The sequence below is a fragment of the Falco punctatus genome, assembly GCF_963210335.1.
Source record: "Falco punctatus genome assembly, chromosome: 8".
Classification (NCBI taxonomy): domain Eukaryota; kingdom Metazoa; phylum Chordata; class Aves; order Falconiformes; family Falconidae; genus Falco; species Falco punctatus.
The window spans coordinates 63,393,587-63,405,270 of record NC_137588.1 but is presented as its reverse complement, the minus strand read 5'-3'; the positions used below and the strand labels follow the sequence as shown (position 1 = coordinate 63,405,270).

General features: G+C 55.3%; 2 protein-coding genes across 10 annotated transcripts in view; both read right to left on the bottom strand.

The window, feature by feature from the left end:
- Window positions 1-5,814, bottom strand: part of LOC308067977 (solute carrier family 22 member 4-like) — a 30,390-nt gene extending 24,576 nt beyond the window's left edge. For 2 of the 9 annotated variants that reach the window (XM_080397787.1, XM_080397780.1), the window contains exon 1: window positions 251-1,490. In XM_080397787.1, coding sequence (XP_080253913.1) covers window positions 251-1,105 — 855 coding nt within the window. In that variant the 5' untranslated portion in view covers window positions 1,106-1,490. The other 7 variants (XR_013929813.1, XM_080397784.1, XM_080397786.1 and 4 more) reach the window with 7 other exon arrangements.
- Window positions 5,815-7,040: 1,226 nt separating this feature from the next.
- PDLIM4 (PDZ and LIM domain 4) overlaps window positions 7,041-11,684 on the bottom strand; it is a 53,063-nt gene continuing 48,419 nt past the window's right edge. The window contains exons 6-7 of the mRNA XM_080397801.1: window positions 10,799-10,919; window positions 7,041-9,840 (exon numbers count right to left, since the gene is read on the bottom strand). Of these exons, the coding sequence (XP_080253927.1) occupies window positions 9,636-9,840; window positions 10,799-10,919 (326 nt within the window). The 3' untranslated portion in view covers window positions 7,041-9,635. The remainder of the gene's footprint in view (window positions 9,841-10,798; window positions 10,920-11,684) is intronic.

Here is an 11,684-nt window from a genome sequence, read left to right as displayed (position 1 = left end):
TGCCTTCCCCTCCGCGGAATAAACCCTCTCCAAAGCAAACAAGCAGCGGTTTCAGTGGCAAACACAGCCACGACAGTCAGGCCGGGCGGCTCCTCCCGGGGCCGTTCACCCCACGCATCCCTCCCCGCGCAGCACCGCGCCCGCCGGCCCCCTCCCCGTTCATCCCCCCGCCAGGCAGCACGGCCCCCACAGACCAGCCGGTGCTCGGGGGGTGCGGGGGGGGGGGGTGTTGGGCTCCGCGGCCGCGCACCTCGGTGACGATGGTGGAGCGGTAGACATCGCGGCTGTACTCCCAGCCGTCCAGGCACGGCTCCAGCTCCAGCGAGCCCAGCTCCACGTCGGAGCCGGGCCGCAGCCCCAGCGCCGAGAAGTTGGCGAGCGCGGCCAGGCGGTAGCGGCGGCAGCGGCTCGGCACCGCCCGCCCGCCCCGCAGCTCCAGCGGGGCGCTGGCGTTGAGCCACTCGCCGCTCAGGTTGGCCCCGCGGGGCACGGCGCACCGGTGCTCGGGGGTGCCGGCCAGGAAGACGGCCGACATCCCGTTGAAGCCGTTAGGGACGATGCTGGCGCTGAGGAGGAAGAAGACGAGGCGCTGGAAGCGGCCCCACTCGCCCAGGAAAGCGGTGGCCGCGTCGTAGTCGCGCATGGCGCGGCTGCTCCGCGGCTCTGCGCACCTCGCGGAGGCCCCGTGCGGCGGCTCCGCCCCGGCCCGGCCCCCCGCGGAGGCGGCGCGTCCCGGCGGCGGGCGGGGGATGCTGCCGCCCCGCCGCCCCGCCGCCCCCCCCCCCCCCCCCCGGTTCGCACGGCGCCCGCACGGCGGTCCGGGCAGCTCGGCGCCCCCGCCGGCCGCAGGCCCGCAGCCCGGGGGGGTGCGCACCGCACCTGCGGCCGGAGCCGAGCCGGCGAGGTGCCCCACGCAGCCCCCGGCCCCCGTGCACCGGCCACCGCTCCAGCAGCCGCAGCGCTCGCCGCCCCTGGAAATCCGCCGCGATCGCCCCCCCGGGCTAGCCCCTGCCGCGTTCGGGCAGCAGGCAGGGCACGCAGCACCGGCTCTGCGGGAGCCCGCAGCAGCCCCGGCCCCGCTAGAGGAGCCCGTTACACTCCGCATCCCGATCCCTTTGCTCTCGCTGCTTCACATGTCTCTCGGCCGTGCCTGCGGCCGGGTACACAGGTTGCTGGTAAAGCCATTTCAGAATTCCCAGCAACGCTGTCATCTTCTGGAATAACTCACGGGGTGCTCAGAAACAGCGGGTGTTTGAAATAAGCACAGCACTCAGACTGGTCAGATTGGTGGTGGGTGGATGGATGTGGGGCTCCCTGGGGGCCTGCAGCAGGGAACGGGACAGCTCGGCCATGCAGAGCTGGGGATGCTCGTGTTGGCGGTGGGAGGCCGGGAAGCATCTCTGCAGCTGGGATGATCGGGGGTAACGAGGGTGTGTGGGAGGATGGAGGCACAGACTGGGAGCGATGGCTGCGGCAGTGCGGGGAGGAGAAGCACAGGGCAGCGTTTACCTGAGCCAGGCAGAGATCCGCTGCTCCTCGGCATAAGGGATGGAGAGCTGATGTCATGGGGAAGATTTAGATACCTCCTGCCTGGAGAGAGGCTGGAGGTGGCATCTCACTGTCAGGCCTGGGCCACCACCACACAGCTAAAGCTGTCCCCAGTGATAAGAGTGGGGTGGTGGCCGATTCAGGCAGATCAGGAGCTCGCAGGCAGCTCAGGCAGGGGCAGGCAGCAGCCCTCCACCCTGCCCTGCCTTGGGGCTGTGCAAGAGCCACAGCAGACAGGCAATGCATGCCTGCTCCCATGAGGAAGCAAGGAATTTGGAGTGTATTGTCTTAAGCATTAGTGTTAGTGCAATCTTAATAATTATTCAGTCAACAGTAATTGTTTACAGAGGAATAATTTGCAGTGCTTGTAAACAGCTCTGGTTAGCCTGCAAATTTAGCATATCAAAAGTAAGTGGTAGGCATGCACACAAGCTCAGGTTTATCTGGTTTGCAGATGAATCCTTAATGTATTATAAATTTCAGGTGTTCAACATGAAAACACCATGTCTTTTCTTATTTCTTTTATGTTGTGAATCTACGTAATTTAGTAGATTAGAAACACCTTGTGTTCTCACCAGCTCGGCCACAGCGCCATGAGCTTCTGCATACAATTGTTGTAGCCCAGAGCGATGCCGCCCGCCTGCCAGGCTCTGCTGGGTGTTCCCCGCATTGCAGACCCCGCTTATGATCCAACATCAGGAATGCTTCAACCCAGGCATGGAGATTACGAAACCCACATGGGATTAGTGGCCAGTAAATGGCTCGGGCAGCCACAGAGCAAGTTCACTGTAGAGGAAGGACCAATCCTAGTTCTCCCAAATGACCCCTCTGAAAGTGGCCAGCGCGTTTCACTGAACCCTCTAAACCACCCTTTCAGCTATTAGATGAAGAGCAGCATGCGGGAAACAAGAGCAGAGAGATTCCTGTAAAGTGAAATCAGATGCTAAGGAGCCGGCAGAGCAAAGGAGGAGTACCTCCGTCACAGGGGGAGAAGGAGCAAATCTTTGAGGAGCTGAGAAACCAGCTCTTACGCAAATTTTCTGTTCTTGTGCAAACAGATTTTCTAACAGGGCCTGAAACACTCAGGCAGGGGCTGGAGGTGGAAGTGGCACCAACAGGCTGCTGGTGCACGGTCACTGCACCCTCGTGCTGTGTGGTGCTCCCAGAGCTCCTGCTCTGCTCAGGGTGGGGGTGGTTACTGCCCGAGGCAGCTCTGCTCTTCCTCTTCTGCTTGGGAAGGCCTGTCTCAAGGGATCCTCTGCCTTGGTGGGACTACTGTGTCACCCGCCCAGCAGCCATCTCAAGAGCTGGGAATTAAGAAAGTATGTGATAATTAGAGTTTTCTAATTCCATGTTGTTTGCCTAGCACTGAGATCATGTGGAAGCTTGTCAGTGTGACAAATCAAAATCCATTTTCTAAGTGTGTTTGCTGAACCTGCAGAGTGTCCCCTGAGGTCTTGGAGCTGGCGTGGAGGTGCTGAAGCGCGTGTGCCGCCCAGCCGAGCGGGGTGCAGCCATGCTCTGCCCAAAGCCCTGGCTTTACGCTCCTGCCTGCCTGCTCCCCGCTCCGGAGCAGCTGGAGCCAGTGGTCATGTCCATCAGGGCCACGTCCCGCTGGACCGATGGCATCTGGGAAAAAATCTTTGGCAGCGCTTGAAAAGGCTCCTGACTGATTGCAGCCTTGCTGCGCTCTCAGCAGTGTGATGCATTTACCCACGGAGCGGTGCCGAGGCTTCCCCGGTGCAAGGCTCACTTCACACTGGGTTGATTTACGGGACTTACAGCTTTCAGGGGCAGCTGCGGCCATCGCTTCCCAGTTCCTGGCAGTGGTGTGTGAACTTTTTCCTTCCTAAGCAGAGCTGGGCAGACAAACACTCATCAGGATTAATATTTGTCAGGCAATTGTATTTGTGGTAGGAATCCTGTAGGGTTGGAGCCAGGGTGCCAGCCCGTAGCGTGTGTGTGAGGATTTGAGATAAAACTCCCTGAAATGCACCTACTCAACATTTCCCAAGGCCATCCACCACCCACCAAGGACTTAAGTAGTTTTACCTGGTGCAGCATCACTCCGGTCAGGTAAGAGACACCGCTTTGGCCCAGGGCACCAGCACACGCTTCCATCACGGCTCTGCAGCAGGAGCAGGTGTATTGAGGTGTCCTGCAGAGCTCAGCACCGTGGAGCTGCACGACCACCCCGTCCTGCTCCCCTGGCCCCTCAGCCTTTGGGTCCGGGCACAGGGATGTGGGGCAGGGCTGCACCACAGCAAGGAAAGGCGAGGGATCTTGCCGGAGAAGAGATGGGATGTCTGGCAGCACGCACATGCTGGGGATGGGCTCAAACCCATCGCTCCGGCTTGAAACGGTCTCCACCGGAGCAGCCTCTGCCAGAGGTTTCTCAGAAGCGCTGCCCTCCGGGTGGGTTTAGCTGTTCCCACCCGGGAACCACCCCACAGCGCCGGGAATCCTCACAGCGCAGGTTCTCCCGTCCTGCCCGGGTGGGAGATGCCGTTGGATATTTCGGTTTCCATCACTAGATGGTGCAGGAGGCAGGCGCAGCGCCTGGCTGGGCTGGAGCTCGGCCTGTCCCCGTGTCCCTGCGCTCCATGTACCCCATCTGCACCTCGCGTACCCCCAGGCACCCCCAACACATCCTATATAGCCCCAGGCACCCCCATTAGGAGGAAATCCTTCCCTGTGAGGGCGGCGAGGAGCTGGCATGGGCTGCCCAGGGCAGCTGTGGGTGCCCCATCCCTGTCAGTGCCCGAGGCCAGGCTGGACGGGGCTGGGGGCAACCTGGGCTGGTGGCCGGTGTCCCTGCCTGTGGCAGGGGGTGGGACTGGGTGGTCTTCAAGGTCCCTTCCAACCCAAGCCGTTCTGTGATTCACCACTATCTACCCTATGCACCCCATACATTCCTCGGCACATCACGCACCCAAGGCACTCCTTCGCACCCCCAAGATGTTCAGCAATGCCGTGGGACACGCAGCCTGGCAAGCTCGGAGTCTCCATCCCGAGGAAGATCAGACACCTCCCGGGAGGGATGCTGGTGGCTGGCACTGCCTGGGGACAGGGGCAGGGAGCAGGTGGCCTCCCCAGGTCCCCTCCATTGGCTTTTCCGACAATGATGCTCAGTGTCCCTCGAGCGAGTCCCAGCCCTGCCGTCCCATCCCGTGGTGCCAGCAGCTTGCTGTTGACCTCTGAGTCAATCAGCTCAGGGAGAACAGAAGCTCGCCGCTGGCCCCCTGGCACCCCTCAGGTTTGGGAGTGAAAAACTAAGGTATTTCTTAAAAAAAACAAAACAAAACAAAACACATTTGTTTTCATTAATAAAGCTAAAAGCCTGAAGCGTGCTTGAACAGTGTCTTTGCACAGCATGAGAGCGACCCCGAGCACATTAACTGCCCAAAGCAGCAGTGCTGGCCGCAGCCCAGGCCCTCCCCACCAGCTTGCCCTGCGTGAAGGAACGGCTTTAGGACTACATAAAAATTCTAAACATTTAAATGTCCTGGTGTGAGAAGCTGTTCCTGGGCTGGGGGAGCTCTGTGGGTGTTTCCTGACAGCCTGTGCTTTCCTGGGGAGAAACAGAGAGGCAAAATAACTTGCAGATAAGTTCCTTTACATTCAGGAGCAGTTTTGTGTGTTTCATTATATGTGTGGGGAAGATTTTGTTTCCCTGAAGTAATTAAAATACCCTCTTTCACACATGAGAAAGGGAGGAGAGGGAACTTTTCCAAAGAGCCTCTTTCCCTCTGCCTCCCCTCCTGTGGCACAAGGACTTTTATCCTAATACAAATGGACCAGCCGAGATTTTTTTTTAAGGTCCCTGGGGCAGCCAACTAGTAACAAAAGCAAAGTTAAACAACTCTGAACAAAAGCAGCAGAAGAAAAGGGGTGTGGTGGTGGAAATAATGCCCAGCTAACTAGGAAACTTTAATGAAGATACATAGAAAAAATTAAACCATTAGAACTTGAATCAGTTTGGCCCTGGTCCCAGCTCATTTAGTTAATTAACGGTGTCCTTTGCCACGTTGGATCTTACGTGTGTTTTTTTCCCAAGCAGCAAGGAGCCTGGAGGAGGCTCCCAGGGCTGGGCAGGTCAGACAGCGGCTGCTGCGTGGGCTGGGGCTGCGATGTGCACAGCGAGGGGTCTCGCAGGGGTCCCAGGGCTGCCGAGGCACCCTGCACTCCCCACTGGGTCTCACCCCTGGGGATTGCCCCATGGAGCTCAGCTTGGGGCTGCAGTGCCCAGGGCAGAGAGGCTGGGGTCATGGTGGCTGTAACATAAGCCCACACCTGACATGTATGTATTCAAGGGTGAACAGAGAAATTGCTAATTGGAGAGTCATAGATATGCTAATGATTTGAATATGTGCGCTAATTAGAGATGGAGTTACACAGACCCAAACTGTACAGAAATCTTTAATGCCACATGCGGATCCTCAGAGGCTTTGTCTTTTCAGTTATTTTAAGCACGTACAAGCAACAATTTCCAGATATGAATGCTTTCCAAATAAAACCTGTTAGATTAAACATCTATTGGAGGCACCTAACTCATGCTGCTTCTGACTTCCCCGTGTGGCAGTGAATTGAACACCCATCAACCATTAAACCCAGACCTGCTGAGACCCAGCGGCGTAGGCAATAGTACAGCTGCTAAACCCTGATGAACGCACCCTCTGCCTGCTGATGCCCATGCTCCTACCACCCAGTGGATTTCTGTGGTTCAATGTCAGCCATGACAGGCTGGGACAGGGCTTTTGGGGCTGGTTTTGCCCCCACTGTGCCAGTGCCGCAGCTCTGGGCTCCCTGCCGGGGCTGCAGCACTTAGGGAAAGAGCCTGAGCAGCGCCGCAGCCGATGCCGTGCACGGGGATTTTCAGGAGCACTCATTGCTTATGGCTGTACCATGGTTTACATCACCTTTAGGGAGAAGGGCGCTTTCAAGCCCGGGTGCTGCCCGGATCTCTCTGCCAGCGATGGGGCAGGTGCCATGCCCAGCCCTGCAGAGCTGCGCCTTCTGCTCCGGTCAGAGCCTGGGCCATCGGGCAGAAGGTACCTGGCAGCAGCACCGCGGCTGGCTGCTGCTGCTAAAAAACTGAATTGACTTCACTTACACAGGGGCAGATGCAGTAAAGCCCTGGACCATCGCAGGATGGGCTGGGTCACACCGATGGAGAGGAGCCGGGCACCCATGGGTGTTCGCGTAACAGGCAGAGACATGATGGCCCTTCCCACCTCTGAGCCCAATGGGATGCAGGGTCTCAGGAGGGTCTTGTAAGTTAAGTCAAAGCCAACCAACGTTCCACCAAAACACAGGCCAAGCCTCAGCCGAGGCTCTCAATGCACAATGCCATGAGAAGTGCAGCTCCCAGTCTCAGAGATGCTTTTTAAAGTGTATCCAGACTTCCCCTTATCTGGATGCTGACAAAGCCCTGCATGTACGGTAATGCCAGGGAGAGACCCAGCTGGGGACCAGGCAACGGCCAAGCTAAGTAACGTGGGCAGAAAACCAACAGTACAGTTTTATTTTGTATTTCATACAAACGGATCCCTTGCTGTGTTTTACAGAGTTAAATTGTGTTCCATGTGGTGATGCAGGTTTGCTTGTGGCATCTCTTAGAAAACTCCATAATGTGAGGGAGGTGGCCTGAAGCCAGGAGTTGACGTGCTCTGGGACGGGGTTGTGTGAGGCAGCTCCAGTTTCAATGCAGGGGGGATCAATTGAGATGATTACTCCTAAGAAATGGTATCACGAGACAACCACTTGGAAAAATTGATTTGTGGGAACCTGGTTTCAAATTAAAAGGAAAGCCCTGTGCCCAGCGCTCCCAGTGCTGTACTGGTGCAGCAGCCAGGTGAGACCACCAAGGATGCCCCACCAGCAGCCAGCTCAGTTGGGCGTTCAACTAAGGGCAATGAAACGATCTATGAAGTTCTCAGGCATTCCCTGTGCCAGGGCTGCAAGACTCCTGGCATCCCCGCAGGACACAGCCACCGCACAGATGGAGTCAAACAGGGGACAGGAGCTGGGGACAGCCAGATGGACAGGCAGCTGCGACCGGGAAAATGGAAAAAGCCCCCTGTGCCATTCATGTTGTGAGTTTTTCATGGCTCAGCTGAGCCGGATTTGGTCCTGGGTTTGGGTAAAGCCTAAACTTGTCAAGCTACAAGCGCCAGAGCTCAGCCCAGCTACGCCCAAGGTTGACAGAGGAATTCAGAACAAATGTTTCTGACACAGCAAAGTAACAAGCTCCAAGCAGACACCCGCAGGCAGGGGCAGCAACGCTTCCCACCCAATTACTGTTAGTCTTCTCATCATGTACAGTTGTCCCAAGTATTTCCTTTCAGATGGTCCAACCTACCAAGCAAAGCTATGAAAAATGAGGCTCACCACTGCGATAAAAATCTCCACGTGTTTCTTGTGCTTAATTATTAAAAATCCTGGTGGCAGGAGGAGGAGGAGGTGGATATGCTGCTGTCAGCAGGACCGCGTGTGGCCAGCATCCCTGTGGCTGCAAGGTAGTACCCAGCTGCAGGGAGCTGCATGCTTGGGCAGCCCAGGCTGGCTAAGGAGGCTGCCAGGACGGGGCAGGAGCTGCTTCAATACCTATAAGGCACGCCACAAAGAGGTCTAGGTGTGGCCCAGTAACACCCTAAAATCCTTACTCCCTTCTAGGGTGTAAAACCTGTAGGAAGAATTTGCATGCTCAGCCCCGACTGGGATAATGCTGCCGCCCCTCCTCCAGCCCTGGATTCCTCACATCCCTGTTATGGACAGCCAGAAGGGGAAGGAGGGCTTTGGCCCCATTGATCTTATTTTCCTTCTCCATGGAAGGGAAGTGAGCAGACACTTCTCCCACACATCCTCTCTCTCTCAAGCGAGGAGGAGGAAGGACGCTGTTGCAACCATGGTACCAAACGCATGCCTCTGGTCGCCACCCTCAGGGGCACCCAGCAGCTGGGTGACTGAACTCTCCTCCAAACACTAACATGAAAAAAACATTTCTCCAGAAAGCAACATCCCGAGATCCTCAAGAACTTTTTCCTGTCAAATAGAGTGGATGACAGACCTGGCTGATGGCGCAGCCTTGGGATACGGGTATAAATCTGAACCTGCTGCCTCTGGACTTGGGGCTTGCTGCGGCTCCAGCCACTGCCTAAGTGCCTGGAGAGATTTTCTCCCCACCACCCTGCTGGGAGGCAGAGCCAGATGGCAGCAGTCTGGGGATCTAGAAATAAAGGACTACAAAAACATAGCAAAAGCTGGGGAAGATTCAGAACAGCCGAAGCAAGGACAGCTGTGGGGCAGGAGCATGGGAGGTGAGAATAGCAAAGGTGGGCTCTGTGCTATTTCAGTGCCTCTTGTAGGTGGGCTCGGGTGATTACATGACAGAGAACAACTGAATTAGGAGTGATAGAAGGAAGAAAAAAGCGTCACTGCACACTCAGTGTAGAGATCTCTCGGGGAACTCGGATGGGTCCAGGTCAGGCTCAAACTACAGTGCCCCGATCCATACAGTTTCACAGCAATTACTGTTCTAAGAGATCACCCTTCCTTGGCGCATCTGCTGGGGTGGGGCTGAGCTGGAGACCCCAACCCACCGGTACCGCACCCCAGACTCCTCAGGGGGTCAGCTTTTAATCACCAGGGCAGCCAGAGGGCAGGAGATTAAGGTCAGGATACGGGAGTCAGCTTCTTTTCTGAAAGTGCCTTATCTTCTTTGTTTTTAAAACATCTTCCTTGCTTTTTCAGGAGAGAGGGGCAAAAAAAAGAATACTGGTTTTATATGAAATAGAGTAGAGAATTAATCAATATTTACACAGATCTTGGATAAGGTTATGGTACAGACTAATAATAACCCAACACAGCAACCCAAAAAGCAGAGTGTCAAAAAGAAGAGAAAAACCTGTTCGTATGCTTTCAACACCATCCCCCTGGAGATCCCAAGTGTAAACGGATTTATCTAGGAAAAGGCACTTTAACTTGGGCTTTGGTAATCGGGGTTGATTACAGCCGCACTGCGCAGCCGGCGGGGAGGACGTGGGTGGGCGCGTGGCCGCCCGCCCTCTCCGGAGCACAGCCCGGGCTCAGACAAGTTCAACTTTAGCGTTGGGATAAACAGCCACCACGTCATATCCCTCAGGGGGCTTCACCCTCTCCTTCGCGTGCGTCTCGCAGTACAGCTGCTCTTCGATGAAGAAATACCCTCTCTGCTTCAGGTTGAGGCCGCAGTCGTCACACATGAAGCACTCGGGGTGGTAGAGCTTGTCCCGGGCTTTGACGATCGTGCCGCTGGTGAGAGATGGGGAGAGCTGGGGTGAGGCGGAGGAACAGTGAGCACAGACAGCTTGTCCTGCTGCCTCCAGCAAAGCAGAGTAAGCAAAGGAAAGCGGCACGCAGGGGCACCCAAGGGGGTTATTATCAGTTCCCATCCCAACACTTCAGCCCACCCAAAGCTGCCGCCCTGCTCCAGGCACAGCTCCGCCGTACCGCTGCAGGAAGGGATGCTCCATTCCTGTTCGCCTGCACCCGCTGTGGTACTGCTCCGTGGCTCGATGCAAAGCAAAGCCTTAAATATCTACAGAGCCATAAATATCTACGATCAGCCTGGATCTGAACATCGGGAGCTGGCATCTTCCGAGCGCTGCTGGCAGGGCCGGGGCTGCGCACACGCTGGCACTTCAGCTTTTGGATCAGGGATGCTCAGGTCCCAGCACCAGTGGGAACACAGTCACAGGCACTGGCAGAGCAGACGCCCAGCCAGCAAATGTGCCTTGAGCAGAGCGTAAATTACAACAGAACCTGTTACATCACAAGCAGAAAAATGCCTATATTCTCTGAAATCAAACCCAGCAGCCATCCAGTGGAGAGTAAACTCTTCAACAAACAAAAACAATCCACAGACCTCTTCAACTTAACCCTTGAAGCGTTTCCCCCTCCATAAGGCAGTGGAAGAGTGCCAGTGCTGCCCACGCTGCCAGCGCTATTCATAGTCCCCAGGCAGTTGCTGTGCTAAGCAGGGCAGGAACCATCCCATGAATCATTCCCATTTTGCTGCAAGATTCCCTTAAAAGGGGCAATCCAAACCATATTCCTCAATTCCATGTTTATATATGGTTAGCAAAAAACCCAGAAAGGGATTTAAGCTATTCTGTAATAAAGGTATTCACTGCAAATTCCAACCCACGTGTTGCGTCCCTGCGTCCCTGTCCTCACCGAACTGGAGGCTCCAGCGAGACGCGACACTTACACAATCCCATTCCCGCAGCGGGTGCACTCGGGGAGCATCTGCAGCCCGGACATGGCACCGCCAAGCTTTGACACCGGCGACTTGATGTTTCGAGGGTTGCTCAGTTTGTCGAGTTTTTCACCTGCCAAGAATTTTAAATGGAGATTGAGAACTTGTCCTCTCAGGGCTTTTTATTTATTTTTTCTTTCTTTCTTAAGGAGTCAGATGAGTCTCTGCCTGTCACAACAGAACCTGCAACTTGCTTGGAAGGAATTAAAAAAGCAAAGAGTGAGACCAACTACCTCAGGAGTCACATGGACACCGCGCTGCCCCTCTGCTCATCCGAAGGAAGCAGGGATGTGGCAGCCCTCAGCTGTGCCAGCAGATGATCTGTCCCCTACCGTGATACACCAGCTCTGTACATACACCTTGTCAAAAGGCACGGCAGCCTTAATCTAGAGATGAGAGATGAATTTGGCTGCAATACTATTTAGTGAATTAAGAAAGATAAATAGCAAAAATCTCAGAAAAGCTCCAGAAAGAAGAGCTTTTCTCACACCAACATTTCAGGTGCACCTGGTAGATCCCCCATCAGTCAAGGAGACAAAGATGAAAGCCTTTTAGAAAATTAGGCAAATTAAACTCAACAAGAATAGCATTACATGCATTTTTTCTTCCTAGAACACTCATCTAATCTCAAATAAAACATTGTGATAGAAGATAACATCTTCTGGGCACCAAGCCTCCTTTCGTAAAGGTCCAATGACGGGAAAGGAAACAATGAAAAGTTTGTGCATGTGAACAATATCACGGCAAAGTTTTCCGTGTTGCAGCCCTCTCCCTCCACATTGTCTGTCAGCTGCCCTTGGGCTTGGGGCAGTACACACATCCTTGTTGCCAGCCACTG